General features: G+C 36.6%; 3 protein-coding genes and 1 pseudogene across 3 annotated transcripts; 3 read left to right on the top strand and 1 right to left on the bottom strand.

Annotated features, from left to right (window-relative positions):
- Positions 1-793: 793 nt before the first annotated feature.
- On the top strand, positions 794-2062 carry LOC125480455 (putative disease resistance protein RGA1). The gene has a single exon (XM_048591339.1). The coding sequence runs from the start codon at positions 794-796 to the stop codon at positions 2060-2062; it is 1269 nt and encodes a 422-aa protein (XP_048447296.1).
- A 2800-nt stretch (positions 2063-4862) lies between these two features.
- LOC125480488 lies at positions 4863-7340 on the top strand. Its single transcript, XM_048591417.1, has one exon. The coding sequence runs from the start codon at positions 4943-4945 to the stop codon at positions 7169-7171; it is 2229 nt and encodes a 742-aa protein (XP_048447374.1). The 5' UTR covers positions 4863-4942; the 3' UTR covers positions 7172-7340.
- Positions 7341-8100: 760 nt separating this feature from the next.
- Positions 8101-10185, top strand: LOC125480454 (disease resistance RPP13-like protein 4). Its single transcript, XM_048591338.1, has one exon. It carries the CDS (start codon positions 8101-8103, stop codon positions 10183-10185), a length of 2085 nt encoding a protein of 694 aa, XP_048447295.1.
- A 2321-nt stretch (positions 10186-12506) lies between these two features.
- On the bottom strand, positions 12507-14641 carry LOC103939634 (annotated as a pseudogene).
- Between the last annotated feature and the right edge of the window lie 5399 nt (positions 14642-20040).

Genomic DNA, 20040 nt, shown 5'->3' with positions numbered 1-20040 from the left:
ACGTGAAATCCGGGCAGGTCACCCCATTCCAAATTTTCAATGAAGTTATCATGCCGGATTTTCATTATCATATATCTAAAGATAAACAGTTTCTAACTGAATATGATGAAAAACACAAAAGCAGCAGCAGCACCAACAGTGAAGAAGACGACTCCTCTCGTTATCTGCAAACACTTCAGAAAATCCAGAGTGATCTCATTTACATCGGAAAGGCGTGTAGCAGACTGAAGCAATGGGAAGATCTTGTCAACGATGCTATCAGAGAATTAGTTCTTCAAAGCTTAGATGATGCCTTCAAAGAAAGAACGGAGACACTTGAAAACAGCACCAAAACAAATTTTCTTCACAACAAGCTTGACAAAGTTGTCAAAATTATCTCCAGTTTAAAGGAGTCTCTTCAATTACCTTCAGTGAACTTGGATTCTGAGAGCTTCAGACTTTCATGACGCTTGCGGAAGTCAACCTTAGTCATTCCTCGGCAGAACCGCAAGAAGTGAACTCGCATAACATTACGGAAGAGAGTTCAGCTTTCAAAGAAACTGAAGCAGCCTATAAAGATCTAGATAAAACGCGGCAGGCGCTGCTTCCTCTGCTTCTCAGTTTTCCCTGAAAATGAGATCATAAAGAAGAAAGTTTTAGCCCATTGGTGGGTTGGTGAGGAGTTTATAGACACTTTGGGAGAAAATGGCCAGACTGCTGAGAAGACGGCAAATGAATCTTCGAGGAATTTACAGAAAAAGGTCTCATCAAGCCGGTGTACAAAAAGCGCAGACCAAGTGCTGACAGCTGCAAAATGGACCCTGCTACTCGTCATGCCGTGATCGTGCTTGCAAAGAGAGATGGGTTCTTCAATTTCGATGCGGATGGAAATCCTACCGAAGACTTTACTTGCTCTAGGAGGGCATGCCTGGTCAAAACCGACGAAGGTTCTTCTATACTCGAATTGCCATTCCATTTAAAACAGGAGAATGTTCGAAGTATGATCAATGTCAATGAGCCTGATCTTGAGTTCAGACCAGACTGGTTCTCGAAGATGAAAAACGTCAGAGTGTTGCAGCTTGGAAGATGGCAGAGCTCTGCCGAACATCTGATTCAGATAGAGGACAGTGACTTCTTAAAAGGGTTGAAGAATATGAGACATCTCCGGTACTTGAGTCTTCGAGGAGTCTCTGGAATTACTGAGCTTCCGGCTGCAGTCTGCAAACTCAGCAATCTGAGGATCCTGAACCTCAACGGCTGTCTTGATTTGGAGAAAATTCCTCGAGGGATAGGCTCACTCAAGAACCTGACACACTTAGATATGTACGAGTGCTACTTGATGAGCCACATGCCGAAGGGACTTGCTTTGCTCTCAAATCTCCAAGTGCTTAAAGGGTTCGTGATCGATGAGCCAAGGCCTGCAGGAGGTGGACGCCAGCCCTGTAAGCTAGCTGATTTGTCAAGCTTGCAACATCTAAGAAAGTTGAGTATCCATGTTGACATAAACAAAATGTCCGACGCTGTGGAAAGAGACCTGATTTCTTTGGCAGATTTTAAAAAGCTCCGGTCTTTATCCATATCATGGTCAAGACTTTATGACCACATAAAACGTCCACCACTCCGGAGGAGGCTAACCAACAAGCTTTCCAGCCTCTCAAAATTAAAATCAAGAAAATCATCATTTTCATCAACGCCGCCAGTTTCTCCATCAAAGGCTTCAGACTCTCCATCGCTTCGTGTTCTTTTGGAGAAACTTAACCTCCATTACTTCCCTTATTCCAAGATTCCTGATTGGTTGATGCAATGGGAATTAGACAAACTAAAGAAGCTCCATATCAGAGGGGGAAGACTCTCAGATTTGTGTCACGGAAATCAATGCCAATGGAACGTCAAAGTTTTACGCTTGAAGTTCTTGGAAAGATTGCAGATGAGTTGGCCGAGACTGCAAGAATTGTTTCCAGAGTTGAATTACTTGGAGATATTCGAGTGTCCTAAACTCAGTTCCATGCCATGCGACAATGAGGGTGTGTGGGTAAAGGGAGGCTCAAAGCAAGAAGAAGCATCGAACAGCAATCATCATTAATAGAACTAGAACTAGAATATTTATGTTTTAATTTATTGTTGTATCCATGTGTTGTTTGTTGCACCTGCTAGCTACAGTATGATAATCCCATAACCGTCTATTTTTTAGATCTTACCTTAAAAATCATGTCTACCAAAAATACTGAAACCCAAAACCTTGACCATTGAATTAAATTTAGTGTTTCTTTGTAAAACATATTTGTCTATTTCCTTTATTGCAAATGAATGTCTTAACAGTTTTGGATTTGTCTAATTTTTTGCAAAAATAATCTATGAATGACATTCTAAAACATAGACAATTCAGATAGTTGAAATACATTATAGAATTGGCTCTATAAAAATGCATGTCAAAAATTGTGTAAAAAAGTAGTGCTACGAATCCTCCCCATAATTAAATAAATGAGAATTCTAACTCACCGTGACTCGTATTCAAAGAAGTGTTGAGCCTATCATCTTAGCCCAAAATATCTAACAAGACTAGTTAGCTAAATGATTGAGTAGAATAGTTTAGAATATCACTCAATTAAATGATTGCATCTGTTTTGTTGAGTGTGTGGGATTTACATCAGTGCTCTGTGCTACATACTAATCTTACTGAAAATAACGTGTGTTTGTTTAAGCTTGTGTTGAAAAGCCTGTTTTGTCCTCGTTGCCCAAGTCCAACACCCTTTTGTTCCGTAACCCAAATCCCCAAAAACGTGTTTATACAAATGATAAGTTTTGAGTGAGTTGTAGTGCCACTCAGCACAGCCCTATAAAACCCTAAAACAACAAATTCGATAAGTGGAAGGAAAATAACAAGGCTTTTCTAGGTTTGATGAAGTGAACATGATTCAGGTATATTTCTGGGCATGGATTGATTTAATGATGGCATTGGGTTGCTGGGAACAGCAAGGAGAAGTGAGGAGGTGCGCTTGAAAAAATAAGGCCTTTTATTTTTGTTATTCGGTTTTAATTAACTAACTAATTATGTAGTAATTTATATTTATATTTTTACTTGAACATAACAAGGAGTCTTTTATTAATTTGGTTTAATAAATGGTAAGTTTTGAGTGGACGGTAATTGCACTCACCACTCAATACAATTTAGTGACAAATCAAGTCCCACACAAATTTTTTATCTAACGAAGGGCTAAGTAGGATGAAAGATTCTTGAGTAACACCAATTTTAGATAACTTTAGCAGAAGGGAGCTGGGACCAGGAGAGGAACAGTTAAATGCCTGCAAAAGAATCCTCGAGGTAAACACAGAAGTTAAACATGCTGCTGTCGAAGGAGAAAGATAAGAAATGGGATCTGATGAGTGAAGTATGGGTGGAATTGCTTTCGTATACTGCAGACCATTGCAGAGCGAACGATCTTGGCCGGTTCTCTCCTTCTCCGTTCCCTCCTTTCCCCTCATTTCTTCCTTTTCTGATTGGCACCCTCTCCCCCTTTCCTCTCCCGCATCTCTCCTTTTCCCCTCTCTCCCGCTGCCATCTGGCAGCTTCCAGTCTTTTTCTTTTTTTTTTTTTCATTTTATTTTTAAAGCCTCTAAATTTTTTGTTTCAACTCCGATTCATGAACGGTTTTCACCTATACGCTCATAAGATCGAACTATGTCCAATTATAATTAATATGCTCTCATAAGGTCTACGAATTTTTAATGATTACCGACCAAAATTCAAAAATCGTAATTAGTTTAATTAAAATCTAAATTTAATAAAACTCATATAAATTCTCGAAATAATTTAAAATCCCGCTAATACGTAATACGTAATTTACAATAGTGAAATCCAGGAGCGGGATTTCACATGATGACTTTGATACAACCCACACTCTGCTTCTTGCTCAATGTAGCAGTGAAGGATATATTTCTTGTCACAATGCCAACAATTACAATAACAGCTTTCCCTTTACAGTATTTCCCTATATAGTAACTAGGTAGCTTCCTCTCTAATTCACTCCCTAACAACCTCCTAACAACCAAAAATTCTAAGTAAATCTTGTTTGTTCTAGTAAGCAATGCCAACACATCACTACAATCATGCTGATTTAGCATAATACACAACATCCTATCAGACTTAACATATTACGTTGTTGATTGTTGTTGTGGTGGTGACACAGTCCTAAAGCAAGGGGGCTTCTACTCCAAGGAGTAGAAAGCTCCCATTAACTCGTTATGAGGTTAGCCAGAGTGATTTTTAGTGTGTTGGAAATCCTTTACTAGTATATTAAATGTTATAATGCAAATGATTGGGTATTTGGAAAGAAAAAAAATTCAACCACTCGTATTGCGACACTTGGTGTACTAGGTTATGTTTCTGATACACTGAAAATTTTTAAATTTCAATCACTTATATTATAACATTTGATATATTAAATTGTGTTCCCAACACGTTGAAAACTTTATGGTCAGCCGATGGCTTGTTTCCATCACATATGGATATGGTACAAACAAAGACTGAATCAGTCGTCTCGTGGGCTTCCTGGTAAAAGATGAGACTGTACAAAAGACTACGATACATGAATGCATGGTTGAAGGATCTGAATTCATAAGAGATTTTTCAGTGTTCCAAATAGAGTGGTACACCACATTTCACAGTAGAAATGATGAGATATATGTGTTAAAAAGTTAATAACTTAAAAAATAAAATTTTTTACCACTTATATAAAAATACGTGATGTACCATCACTGTTCTAGTCACAACGAAAAATTTCTCTTAATCCACAATGATGAAGCTGCTGGACCCAACTTCGCAGTGGTTGCACCTCAAAAACTGGGAAGTTGAATAGAATATTCAAAGTTTGTGTTAATATATAATTAGCCTACTATCACCAAAAACAAAAACGAGTATGAAATTTCCACCGAATTGGTTCCACCATCATATGATTGTGACCCAATGTCTCTTTCAAGTCAATCTAGAGAGAGAAAAAGTCGCGCACTCAAGAAAGACGACAAAGCTTTCTTTCTTATCACACACTGCAAATTAAGCTCTCTTTCTGATCACGCACTGCAAATTAAGCTTCAAGTTTTATGCACTTGGAGGAGATTAATTACAGGAGGAAATATGGTGAGAACTATGCAGCTACCCATACCCAAAGAGCTGATGAAGATATGGGATGTATGGAATCTGAGGGGCTGCATTCTCTTGAGCCTTGCTATTCAAGTTTTCCTAACGCTTTCCGCGCCGTTCAGGCAACAATGCAGAAGCATGTTGCTCCTAGGGTTGATCTGGTCGGCGTACTTGCTCTCCGACTGGGTTGCTGCTGTTTCCATCGGGGTAATCTCCAAAAGCCAGTCAGGGACTTGCGACTCTGGAAATAATGAAGACCTTTTAGCATTCTGGGCTTCATTTCTTTTGGTGCATCTTGGTGGCCCTGATACGATTACTTCTTTTGCTCTGGAGGACAATGAGTTCTGGCTCAGGCACTTGCTTCAACTCATCCTACAAGTCCTGGCAGCTGCGTATAGTTTCTATTTGACACTTGTCGAAAACAAGCTTTGGATCCCGACGATCCTAGTGTTTGTTGCCGGTACTATCAAATTTGGGGAGAGAACATGCTGTCTTTACCTTGCAAGCTTGGACCATTTTGGAGAGACTGCACTGCCAAATCCAGAACCCGGTCCTGACTATGAAGAGACCGTCGCGATATTTACTACAATGAGGTCAGAAAAGGTAGGGATGCCGCTGCCAACAAGGCCATTGCACATTGGGAAGGGGATTAATCATAAAGAAAACCCCAATGTTGATGGAGTTTCTCAAGAATCTTTAGATGACATGGAGTTATTGCAGGAATCATATCACTTCTTCGAAAGCTTCAAAGGACTCATTGTTGGGTTCCTTCTGAGCTTCAATGATAGGGAGCGCAGTCGATATTTTTTTCTCGAAAGAACTCCCATCAGTGCTTTTCAACTGATAGAATATGAGCTCAGTTTCATGTATGAGGTTCTCCATACCAAGGTATTTGTGGCGCGACACAGAATTGGCTACTTGCTCCGTTTAATTACCTTCTGTTCAACCATCGGTGCCTTGATGTTGTTCGCTTCAGCTGAAAAAGATGAGTTTAAGAAACATGAGTTCGGTAAGTTTGACATTGTTCTTACTTATGCATTGCTTGTCGGAGCCATAGTCCTCGACACACTATCTGTGTTGTTGAAGCTCATTTTCTCTGACTGGACCATCATTGCCTTAAGAAACATCTGGAGCCAATGTTATATCCCTGCATGGATATTGAAAAGACGAAGGTGGTCTGGATCGGTGTCCCAGTATAATATGATAAGGAATTGCCTGGATGAGCGTCCAGAATGGGTGTTCGCTATTGGTGGTTTTCTGGGTTTTAGAGGAATCCTAGAAAAGATAAAAGTTTCAGTCTTTTCTTCCTCTGAGGAATTCACGGATGAGCTCAAGGGCTTCGTGTTTAAGCAGCTGAGGATAAAATCTTTGGAAGCAAACAACAGAAGAACCAACATGGAGGCGTGCTCACAAAGAGGGGACTGGGCTCTCTGGTGGACTTCAGATTACACGGAACTCAAATGGAGTGTAAAGGAGTATCAGTATGCAGAAAGTGTTCTTCTGTGGCACATTGCAACGAAACTCTACTTTGCAAAACCTGTGGAAGATGCCGATCATGACGGAAAACGAAAAATCTGCAAAATACTTTCAGATTATATGTTTTATCTTCTGGTGATGCAGCACAAGATGATGGCCCCGTTCTTGGGAAATTGGCATATAGTCTTTCAGGACACTCGTGCAGAGACAAAGAGGTTCTTTTCGAAGCACTCAATATCTGATCATCGAAACGCCTGCGACAAGATCACTGCTCTGAAGGCCGAATACAGATCAGCAGCTGTGAAGGGAAGTAAAAGCAAATCTGTGTTGTTTGATGCATGTTACCTAGTAGGAGAGCTTGAAAAGTTGGACGGAGACTCGTGGGAGCTAATGAGCGGAGTGTGGGTGGAATTGTTGTTCTCTGCTTCCATCAAATGTAGACCAATTGTACATGCTCAGCAACCAAGTAGGGGTGGAGAACTTCTGACTTTCACTTGGCTACTGATGACTCATCTCGGCTTGGGAACACAATTCTATGAGCTCGAAAACCATGCTGGAAAAATGGTGCTGGTCAAGTGAAATCATCCATCCAAGCTCCTTTATCTTTTATTTCTTTAGGGGGATGAAATATATTGTATGACTTTTTTACAGTTTCTTTTCTTGGTGTGGCGATCCGTCTGAAATAAAATGAACTTTATCCGTCGATTCAGTTCGGATGAAATTCCAAGTTCAGTAGCTCATTTCACGGTTCTAAAAGGTGCTAGTTGGGGCAGGCTTGAGTCCAACACATAGACGTTTAGGCGGGCCTTATTCTGTTTTTTTTATAACTTTAATTAAATTTATTATATAACATATAAATAAATTTCTACCTATACTTAAAAAAAAGAATACATAATTGTATTAGGGTACATAATTTGTCAAATATAACGATAAATAGATTTTAAAATATTAGAACATATTAAAAATATGGGGACAAGCATATAATGAGTGTTCATCTAAGTATTTAACAAGTCTCTTACAATTTATTAAAAAAATAAAATACAAAATAAAAGTTATCTATTTTCTGTCAAATAAGAGTCGCAACATAAATGGGTGTCTAAGCGGATCTGGGCGAGTTAGGCAAGAGCCTTGGCAAGTCTATGAGCCCTTCTTAATTTTCAAACGCCGAATGATTAATCGGAGTAATGATCATCCGCCTAGCACCTAGGCGGGGCCTAGACGGAGATTTTTAATACAGTAGTTTTGGTTTGAGGAAACTCACACCGAACTCGTGGAGGGAGACCTTGACTCTTTGATAAGTCTTTGATACAGCATGCCAAAGTTTACTAGTAATCATTGTGTAAAATGGTCCCTACTGGTGCGCTGTGAAGAACATTCAACGGACGAGATGAGCACTAGGACTACTTACAAAACTCTTTGAGCTCTTGTTTTTTCAATGAACAAGTCTCAACTCGTTCTTTCTCTGTTTGTGTTTTCAATTCCTTCTTGATTATCCGTTATCATCCACCATGTCCACACAAGTGCTTTTTACCCCTTCATTCCAGTCACCTGGTCAGTCTCTAGCCCTTCTTTCGTGCCTGAATTCCGGGCAGGTCACTCCATTCCAATTTTTCAATGAAGTTATCATGCCCACTTTTGTGTGTCATGCAAAACATTTTCCAACTGAAATAGATTATGAAAATCACAAAAGCAGCAGCACCACCAACAGTGAAGAAGACTCTTCCTCTTGTAATCTGCAAACAATACTTCAGAAAATCCAGAGTGATCTCATTTACATCGAAAAGGCGTATGGCAGACTGAAGCAATGGGAAGATCATCTCAACCGTGCTATCAAAGATTTAGCTCTTCAAAGCTTACATGGTGCCTCCAAAGAGAGAACAGAGACACTCGAAAACAGCAGCAGACCAAATTTTCTTCACAACAAGCTTAACGAAACTCTCCGCATCACCTCCCGTTTAAAGGAGTTACTCTCTCACCCTCCTCGTTTATCTTCTGAGAGCTTAAAATCCATGGCGCGTGCGGAATTCAACCTTCGTCATTCCTTGGCAGAACTGCAAGATTTGAACTTGCAAAACATGAAGGAAGAGAGTTCAGCTTTCAAAGAAACCGAGAAAGCCTATGAAGGTCTAAGTGACAAACAGAAGCCGTGCTTCCTCTGCTTCTCAGTTTTCCCTGAAAATGCTGTCATAAAGAAGAAAGTTTTAGTCCATTGGTGGGTTGGTGAGGGGTTTATAGACACTTTGGGAGCAGAAGGCAAGACTAATGAGGAGACGGCAAATGAATTCTTCAAGGAATTTACAGAAAAAGGTCTCATCAAGCCGGAATACAAAAAGCGCAGACCAAATGCTGACAGCTGCACTATGGACCCTGCTACTCGTTATGCCGTGATCGTGCTTGCAAAGAGATATCGGTTCTTCAATTTCGATGCGGATGGAAATCCTACCGAAGACTTTACTCGCTCTGGGAGGGCATGCCTGGTAAAAACCGAAGAAGGTTCTTCTATACTCAAATTGCCATGCCATTTTAAACAGGAGGAAGTTCAATGTATGATCAATGTCAATGAGCCCAATCTTGACTTCAGACCAGACTGGTTCTCGAAGATGAAAAATGTCAAAGTGTTGCAGCTTGGAAGATGGCAGAGCTCTGCCAAACATCTGATTCAGGTAGAGGACAGCAAGTTCTTAAAAGGGTTGAAGAATATGAGAGATCTCCGGTACTTGAGTCTTCGAGGAGTCACTGGAATTTCTGAGCTCCCGGCTGCAGTCTGCGAACTCAGCAATCTGAGGATCCTGAACCTCAACGGCTGTCTTCATTTGGAGAAAATTCCTCAAGGGATAGGCTCACTCAAGAACCTGACACACTTAGATATGTACGAGTGCTACTTGATGAGCCACATGCCGAAAGGACTTGCTTCGCTCTCACAGCTCCAAGTGCTTAAGGGTTTTGTGATTGGTGAGCCAAGGGCTGCAGGAGGTGGACGCCAGCCCTGTCAGCTAGCTGATTTGTCAAGCTTGCAACATCTAACAAAGTTGAGTATCCATGTAGACAAAAAGCTCAGCGCTGTGGAAAGAGAGCTGGTTTCTTTGGCAGATTTTAAAAAGCTCCGGTCTTTATCCATATCATGGTCAACACTTTATCGCCAACCTCCAACTCTCCAGAGGAGACTAACCGAGAAGTTAGCCAGCCTCCCAAAATTAAAATCAGCAAAATCATTGCCTTCATCAACGCCGTCAGTTTCTCGATCACGTCCTGCTCTTTTGGAGAAACTTAACCTCCATTACTTCCCTCGTTCTAAGATTCCTGATTGGTTGACACGATGGGAATTAAATAACCTAAAGAAGCTCCAAATCAGTGAGGGAGGGCTCTCAGATTTGCATCACGAACAATGCCCATGGAATGTCAAAATTTTACGCTTGAAGTTCTTGAAAGAATTGCAGATGGATTGGCCAAGCCTGCAAGAATTGTTTCCAAAGTTGAATTACTTGGAGATATTCGATTGTCCTAAACTCAGTTCCATGCCATGCGATAATGAGCGTGTGTGGGTAAAGGCAGACTCAATGCAAGCAGAAGCATCGAACAGCAATCATCATTAGTAGAACTACACTTGTATCCTTGTATTGTTCAGCTGCTAGCTAGAGATAGGGTATGATTAATTCCACAACCAAATTATATGTTTATGTATCGACGGCCTCGTTTGGTAGCTCGGACTGTATTGACTATTTCAGTCGAATAAGATAATTTATAATCAGATAATACTAATTACATTAGTCGGACGTTTGGTGCAGTATCAAACTAAAAACTGAATATTTAATACTGTGCTTGTAAAAGGTTTTCCATAATGTTATTATTTGTTTGTCTATTGCACCAACAATAATAAAAAAGATAAAGGAAGAAAATGGAAAACCCGGGTTGTCGTCTTCCTGTATTCATATCTTCAAAAGCAGGTTAAAAAAAAAGAATTTTAACGAAAAGCTCATGGTACTGTTTACTTTAATGAAAAATTATATTTTTACACTAAAAATCAAATCTGGTACTATTTACTTTACCCTTTATTTTGTCCTTATCGTTAAAACTCAAAGTTTTCTAGTCTTTTTCATTATTTTTCCTTAAAAAAATGGTGATACGGGTCCACTTTTATAGTTAAATAAATGAGATCTCTAACACACCGCAACTTATATCCAAACAAGCGTTGAGCATATCAATCTTAGACCAAAATGTCTAACAAAACTAGTTAGCCAGAATAATATGTTCGTCTATTTACAACTGAGTTTGAAATTTCCTTTATTTAAATTTAGAATAGTTTAGAACATCGCTTAATCAAATAATAACGTCTGTTTTATTAATTGTGTGGGATTCACATGCGTGCTCTGTAGTACATTTAAGCTTCATTGCTTTATACTTTTATGTCGGGATCCAATCGGACAAAGATGATCCATACTAATCGTACTGAAAATAACGTGTGTTTGCACAAATTTTTGTTGAAAAGCCCGTTTTGTCCTCATTGTCCAACACCCTTTGTATCATATCCCAAATCCCCAAAATAAAATACATTAAATATACTAATTGAATGACCCTATCACCCACTTAATCAAAACTTTGTCGTTAGTTAAAACATTAAATATAATAATTGTTTTAACAGTTTAAGAATATAACATAACACCTAAAAAAATATTTAAAAGTAAAACATGAAAAAAAAATATTTAAAAGGCAGACTCAAAGCAAAAAGAAGAATCGAACGGCAATCATCATTAATAGAACTAGAACTAGAATATTTATGTTTAAATCTGCTGCTGTATCCTTGTATTGTTTGTTGCAACTGCTAGCAACGGTATGATTAATTCCATAACCAAATTATATGCTTATGTCTAGTGTAGTTTTATTATAGTCTGAATAGCTCATTTGGTAACCAGATACACTTATTCTTACTTTATAAGATATCATATAGTTAAAAGGGGGCGGATCCGTAATACTATTTTTATTTTCGTTTTTTAAGTACGTTTTTATAAGGTCCATTTTGTAATATATTTTAATAATCCGAACCGTTTATTTTCTAGGCCTTATCTCAAAAATCATGTTTATTAAAAATACACAAATCCAAAATCATATGATCATTGGATTAAGAGTTCGTTTAGATGTGCATTTAAAATGACTAAAAATGCTTTTGGTTAAAATGTTTTGTGAACCAATCCTTAATTAAAATACAAGTAAATTTTAAAAAAGCACTTAAAGTGCGTCCTAGAAGAAGCAAATAACTAGTGTTTCTTACAGAAAGCACTTCAAGTGTTTTTGGAACCGAAAAACATTTTCTCTAGAAGCGCTTTCAGTCATTCTAAAAGCACATCCAAACGAGTCCTAAATTTAGTGTTTCTTTGTAAAACTGTATTCTCTATTAACTACAAATGAATGTTTTAATAGTTTTGGATTTATCTAATTTTTTGCAAGGATAATCTATGAATGATATTCTAAAATATAAATAATTTGGATCGTTAAAACACATTACAGAGTGGGCACTATAAAAACACATGTCAAAGTCCATGGAGAGTTCCACTTTGAGAGAGTCTCCTTAGCTTTTCTCTTTATGTAAATGACAAGTTTTGAGTGGATGATAGTGCCACTCAGCACATCCTTATAAAACCCTAAAACAACACAGAAACAATATATGCTATGTATTTTTTCAAGCAAAATAAAGAATTCGTTGAGTAGAAGAAAAATAACAAGGCTTTTCTAGGTATGAAGTGAACAAGATTCAAGTATATTTTTGGGCATGGATTGATTTAATGATGGGAGTGGGTTGGTGGGAACAGCAAGGAGAAGGGAGGAGGTGCGCTTGAGAAAATAAGGACTTATTTTTATTAATTTGGTTTAATAAATGACAAGTTTTGAGTGGATGGTGATGACACTTAGCACAATTCAGTGACAAGTCAAGCACCATATAAATTTTTTACCCGACGAAGGGCTAAGTCGGATGAAAGATTCTTGAGTAACAACAATTTTAGATAATTATGTGTTTATTTCTCTTATTATGCACCTATTGATATAACAACTAGTGCATCTATCGGAAGGTAGCTGAGGGTAACTATTACATGTGAGGCATAGAGACAACCAAACAAATCAGCACTGTTGAACATGATGAGAAAGCTTGTACATATTTTCACTGCAGAAAGTACCAGTTAATCTACGCCTTTTGCTGTTTCTCTTCTCTGCTGCCAAAGAAACAGAAGTATATGTGGTGGTGGTCGCCACGTTGCCAATGGTGTTCTCACTTTCAAATCTAGTAGGGCGATGGTCGAGAACGCTCACTGGGGTTCTTGTGCAGGACATAGTATCCAACCTTTCATTCTCTACCATTTCTTGCATAAAATTGAAGCATTTGAACAAACTCTCCTGAAATAAAAACTTAAATACTAATTAAATCATATGATTGTTTTTTTAATTAATTGAAAATTTGTAATGTTGATATTGTGCTTACTTTATTTACATATTGGAAAGATGATAGTGAAGCTTTAAAAGGAGGGAACTTCGGTGGGAGCAGCTCATGGCATGCAGATAGGACAGCTGATGCTGCAATTATTGATGGCTTAAACTCTACAAATTTAATTTCTGCAATCAAATTCAAATTCAAAAATAAAATAAAAAAATAAAAAAAGGTTGTGAGTCATAATTAATAATTTGTTAATCACGCATCAGTTTAGGCTAGTGATTTTGACACTCTTTCTTTTTTTTTCACTCAGCACATGAAGGCGCATTGTCTAAATGAGGAGCGTTAAAATCACTAGCCTTAATCTATGAAGCGGAAGTACTTGAACAGTTAATAAGTAGTACCATTATGGGCATTGAAGATGATATCCGAAGCTCGATTTCTGAGAGCTTGTGTAAGTGGCCGATCGTTTAAGTCCAGCGAAGACAAGAAGAAATGCAGAAAAGAAAAAGGAGTTATCGATCTCATCCGCCAATCTAGAGTAGTTGAGAATGAGAAGCTCCATTTTACGAACCGTTTGCACATCGAAGACGAAACCTTCCCCTCTCTGTTACATATATAAGCATTTAAGCAAAACAATTAGCTCTTTTGCTTCAGATATTGTATATATCATTCTCAGTTTTTTTTTAATAAAAACGATATTGTAAACTATTTTAACTCTATGAGAAGGAGGATTTGAACTTAGGTGCAAGAGAGAGGTCACGCCTGCAATTGAAGGCTATTAAGTTACCTGAAAATCACAGTAGGAGAAGGGTGTGTTCTTCATCTTTGCAGCTAGAGATAGACAAGATACTTCCACAAGCCTTGAGACCCAAGGCTTTCCTTGCTGCAATGTGAATGATATTCTAAGCTAGTTAAGAAGTAAGAGCTAAAAATGTGACATTATCTTGGAATTTAAGAAACTAAACTTCTTTGTTACCGGAATATCGCACTTCGATACGAATCGATCCAGGTAGTTAATGGCAAGGTAAGGTATGAAAGGGTCAAGGTTGCAAGAATACTGAACCTGATAAAAATTGTCACAAGCTCAGACCAATCTGAAGAAGTAGAGTACTAGTAGAAACACAAAGCCATCATGAAGTCCAAAAAAGTCATATACGCTCCTTTAACAAACGATATTATGAAGGGGTTGATGCGGAATAATTTTTTTAGTGTCAATAACATCTCGTTTCTTTACCTGTAAAAACCGAGAAATGGCTTTGAGGCGAAAAGTAAAGTAGAAATCAGTGTGTTTTGAGCTGTTTGGGAAGTTTTGGGAGGGCATGTGATCATTTTCTGAGGCAAAGAGATCTGGGATTGTGTCGGAGTTGTGTTCTTGAAGATCAAACTCATAATCCATGTCTGCTTCTTGGTTGATTTGGTTCTGAATTGGTGAAGTTGTTTGTGTTTGTAGGTTGTGAGGAGTGAATGAGGAGGTCAAGGAGAGGACTTTGAAGCAGAAATTTGAAGAGAGTAATAATGATGATGGGAAAGAGAAGCTTCGCATTCTGTGCTGATAAAGAAGCTGCTTTGCTGTGCCTGTGTGTGGTTAAGTCTTCACATTCATTACTCAGTCTTCTCTCTTTCTCTCTCCTTCCATTAACTTATATGCATGTTGGTCCCTTTTACTCATTCTCTCCTGATTGAAAAAGAAAACAGCATAAATTTGGTTCAATTTTACTGAATTTTTTAACAGCCTACAGAGAAAAGTACGAGGATGTAAAGAATTGTCTCACATCAAAAAGTTAAGAAACGACTCACCAGGTTAAATTGTTTATGTGTTAGACTTGCAATTTCTTCACATGTAAACAAAGCATATATATGAGAGTGAATAACTTTCCCAGATTGAAAAATTAAAAAACCTTGCATTAGGCTGCATTCTTTATTTTTTATCAAGACTTTTGGGAATTTTATATGTCAGGGAGAAAACAATACCCACTGACCCTTAATTGTGGATCTAACTAATCACTAATCGATCCTAAAAAACTATTCACTGTTAATGCAGAAGTTAATGATGCTTATGCAAAGAAATATGAGAATGATTTGTCAGTCCAAATAAAAACAAAAACAATGACTAAAGAGTTAAGTCAAACCACTTTTAAATCTAACATTCACCTTAGAATTTCTTTTATTCTGTTAAGGGGGTAATTCAAAACTCGTAAATTTATATTATTTTTGTTGTCATTTAGTAATATAGTCTAGTTGTATTTCTCTTCACTTGTAAGTCAGATGTGTTAAGTTTGATCCTCACCAAAGGCGAATTTAAACTATATTATTGTTAGCCCATTGTGAGGCTTAGCTCACTTGCCCACCCCTTAGTGTAGATAATATCATTTGTTAAAAAAAAGTTTTGTTTGTTTGTTTTTATTATTAAAAACATGAGGACCAACTCTGGATGGAGAAAAACTTCCTTATCTCGGAGCTATATATATCCCTATGACACGAGAGTTTTTCTCCTCTTCGTGGCCTGACTGAATGACCGTAACTTGTTCGGTAATGTTTTACCGTAACTACTTTTAAGTACAATCAGTTTGAAATGGAACACATTGTTAAGGGAGTGTACAGATAAACCAATTGGACTATAGTTGGGACTGGAATCGATCGGATAGTTTTCTTTCAATTGGCAATTCAATGGTGAAAATCTATTATGAGCAGAAGAACGTGACAATTAGTGGTCCCTTTTGGGTGTTACAGAATATAGCATATATATGTGTGTGTGTGTGTGTGTGTGTGTGTGTGTGTGTACCAAGATGTTAAGAGAGACGCGGACAGTTGTGGTATCTATCGTCCCATTTTCCGCGACAAACGCCGGTACATTCAAAAGAGAAGGCTACTAAATCCATCGCTATGCACACAAAATACAGAACTACTAGCAGTAGCTGGCACAGCACAGCACAGCACAGCCATACCATCTTTCTCCTCTCCCCACTTTTATCATGCTTCTGTTTTCAAGAATTTGATCTTACATAACATCATGCTCGCTCTTGCACTTCTTTTTCAATTTATATATGGACCGAATTTATTGAATAGTTATATGCTTTTGGCAGCTTCCTAAGCATAGACGGTTATGGATGTGCAGGACTCATAATGGCACTCACCTGCATCAATCGTTCACAATGCTTGTGGAAACGTATGCATATAGGTATATATAAGTGCATCTTTGCTCACTACCCTAAGTGGGAGTGATTGATACTCGAACCCCTCTGCCCCTTTGATTGTCGTAAATTAGTTTGGTTTAAGTGATTTAAAACACGAATTTCAAAGTTTAAACTAATCTAAAGGTAATCAATTGGGGGTGAGCAAAAATGCATTCATATAGGTATATGCATGCTATCGTCATTCACCCATGCATGTGTCCCAACGGGGAAACTTCTCCACTTTTGATCCAACATCGATCCCAGCTAAACATAGGTTTTTTTTGTAAGTACTATGATATCTAGATGACTTCACTATATTATAATTGACATTAGTCGTTGTGTATATTATTTCTTTGTTAAATCACCTTATTTTACATTTAAATCCCCATCATATGATTGAACACCCCCACCCAAAATCCATCATTTTGTATAATGTTTCTCTGCTGGATTAGGTTTTCTGGGGGCCATTTGAGGTTGCATGGAACTCTCATGTGATTCACGTGTATGCAATAAATGCCAATATCGTATTCCCAGAATTTAAAGTTGAAGTTTTTGTGCAGGTGGAAATAGACTTTCCCCCATATTATATCTTGTAAAACCAGAAAAGCATCAGCTGAAGTTAACCCCACCAAAAGAGATCTAATAAATTCATAGAAATTTCCCAGTTGAAGTTGAACCCCACCACTAAAACATATGGAGTATATGCGTTTCATTGATTCAGTACGATTTACAAGATGAATAGTAAACTAGGGCACTGCCTTGTTTCCTCAAATATGTATTTAGTTATATAACTTGCTTTGATTCTTTGAAATTGATATTCTCTTTCTTTCATCTTCTTCCATAAGCAAACGAATACTACTGAAAACCCTAAAATGCACACGGTGTCATAAATGATAGATTTTTCTTTATTACCTTAAATATATATATAGTTATTTGATTTACGTGATTTGCCTAAATCCCATGATATATCTCCGATAACATCTATAAAAAAAACTAATAGATGTTGCCCAACAAACCAACCACGCACAACACAACCATTCGTTCCAATGATAAGTTTTCGAGTTTTTTTTGTTGAAATAAATTTTTTAATTTAATTAAAGACGATGCATGCAAACCGTGACAATATTGGTCTTTCCTTGTCATGGCAGGGTGACAGTTGGGTTCATGTTCCTGTGTTCAACGTGAGGCCCTGGCTAGGACGTTTTATGTTTATGTGCATACTTCTAAAGTTTCCTGAATTTTCCAGGTCCCATAGTGCCCCATATCATCATCAACAACTAACATATATCTCCTAGTCATGGTACATAAATAAACTTAAATCATTTCTAGTTTCTTCTGCATGTCACTCATTTTCTTCTGCATGTCACTCATTGGCTTATATATTATTTTAATTTCTCAACTAATTAATCAATTATAATTTTAACAGCAGATTAAGGATATCTGAAAGTTACAAGAAAATGGGGAGCTGTCCATATACAAATTAACTTTTCAACAGCTTTGTTGCGTCCATCGAATAAGACATCATTTCATCATATCAATACGCAGAAGCATAATTAGACCATGTCATGTGTTTGTGGGGAGCTGTACATTTACAAATTAACTTTTCAAGAGTTGGATCGCCCAAATTTTTACACATGTTTTTATGAAGCTTATTCTGTAATATATTTTAACGATTCAAATTTTTTATCTTTTAGAACATCATTCTTAGATCATTCCTACACACACAAAAAAAAAAAAAAAAAAAAAAAAGAAGACAAATCCAAAACCACTAGGACATTCATTTATTGTGAAGAAAATGGACACAAATAGTTCTACAAGGAAACTCTAAACTTTTAATCCAACGATCATATGGTTTTAGATTTTGGTATTTTTTTATAGATATGATCTTTTAAGGAAGACCTAGAAGGTAGATGGTTCGAATCATTCAACTACATTATGAAATGAATCTCACAAAAACATACGTAAAAATTATATAAACAAAATAGTATCACCTATCCGTCCCATCTATATAGATAGAGAGAAATCCGTATGAAATGCAGATTATTGAACTTGAGCCTCTCATTTATAAGGATAACAGCGGAGAAGCAGACCCACGTAAAATTAAGACGAAGCTTTTGGGAAGCTTCCAAAAATGGAGCATCCGTGATGACTTGTTTGCTTTGTCCCTAAAAACCCAAATATTATTGATTATTTTAAGTGAAAATATGACTTTAGCCTTTCAAACTCAATTTCTTTATATGAAACCCTACATAACTTTTTTACTTAAAGAAAACCCAATGACTAGGATCCACATAAGCAAATTCATTAACTTCATATTAATTCACACATTTTACATTTTTCACATGCCTAAAATACCCCTATTACATACTTGATGTAGACAATTAATTGTAAGGAAATAGTAAATGATTTTGCAACAAGAAAAAAAAAACGACATTAATGTTAAAAATTTATTGCATATTAATTTTTTAGAAAGGTATTGAATTTTCATAAAACTATTCGATTCAGTTTTTTCACCCTACTCTTGAATACTTTTGAATTTATCCTTTTTTTATTAATATATTAGAACATTGTATTTCATTATCTACATGCACATTAATTTACCTACGAACAATTATTCCATGGGTGTAATTCGACGTATATTAAGAAGAAATGTAGTTCGATGTATATTAAAAAGAAGAAATAATTCACCTATATTAAGAAGAAATGTAGTTCGATGTATAGTATTAAAAATACTATGTTACACCCATGTTCATACAACAATAAAACGTGCCTAACATATCTAACAATACATGAAAAATAATTTACCTACAAGTTAGAGAAATGTTATTTGGTTGGGTGTAGTATAAATTTTTTTAATAATTGGAAAAATTAAATATAGCTAGGTGTAGTGTAATTTTTTTTATATAATTAGAACAAATTAATTTACCTACCTACTCTTTGAAATGTTCATTTCCAATGATGCAAAATGTTCATTACCTAACTACAAATTAATTTCCAATAATTTACCTACAACAATTATACCATGGGTGTAATGTAACATCTTTCTTTACAATGATACAAAATATTGTATGTACCAACAACAAAACTTGCCTAACATAAGTACTTGTACATGGAAAATAATTTACCTATAACAAAAGAAATGCAGTTTGATGTATAAAATCAACAATATTATGTTCCACTTATGTTTATACAACAACAAAACGTGTCTAACATATATAACAATACATAGAAAATAATTTACCTACAAGTTAGAGGAATGTTATTTGATTCAAAATATATAATATAGGTGTAGTATTTTTTTTTTTTAAATAATTGGAACAAACTAATTTACCTACCAATTAATATGGATAAAATTGCTACAAAATATATCACGAAAAAAAAACTACTTTTCTAGTTTGACATAGATACGGTTAATGCAAACACTTTTTTCATTTTATTTCACTTTTTCTAGTACTTTTAATTTGGCATAAATTTAGGAATTTGGAAAAGGAACCATAAAGTATGAGTGGCATGAGTGTAAATAAATTGTATTAATAGGTCAATAGTGTTCCTATATGTTTGCAAATTTTAAATTTGGGCTTAAACTAGATCTTTAAAGATAGATGGGCTTTTACCTAGAAATAATGAATTGTAAGGGCCAAAATCTAAAGCACCCTTATTCTAATTAATCATCTTTCCCTTCGCATTGGGGTTTAGATGAGTCTAGAAATGGTAATTAGTGGGTAGTGGGGGAAAATAGATTTTTTCGGGATCTCTTTCACTAAATCTCACAGATCAAATGATTTGAACTCTTAAAATTTGATCTAACGTTAAAATTGTTATAACTTTTAAAAAGAGTATATATTTTTAGCCGT

This window comes from the organism of the source record quoted next, unplaced genomic scaffold, assembly GCF_019419815.1.
Source record: "Pyrus x bretschneideri cultivar Hongxiangsu unplaced genomic scaffold, Pyrus_bretschneideri_v1 Contig33, whole genome shotgun sequence".
Lineage (NCBI taxonomy): Eukaryota > Viridiplantae > Streptophyta > Magnoliopsida > Rosales > Rosaceae > Pyrus > Pyrus x bretschneideri.
Note: the sequence above shows the minus strand (reverse complement) of the source record. Positions and strands in the feature narration are given on the sequence as shown.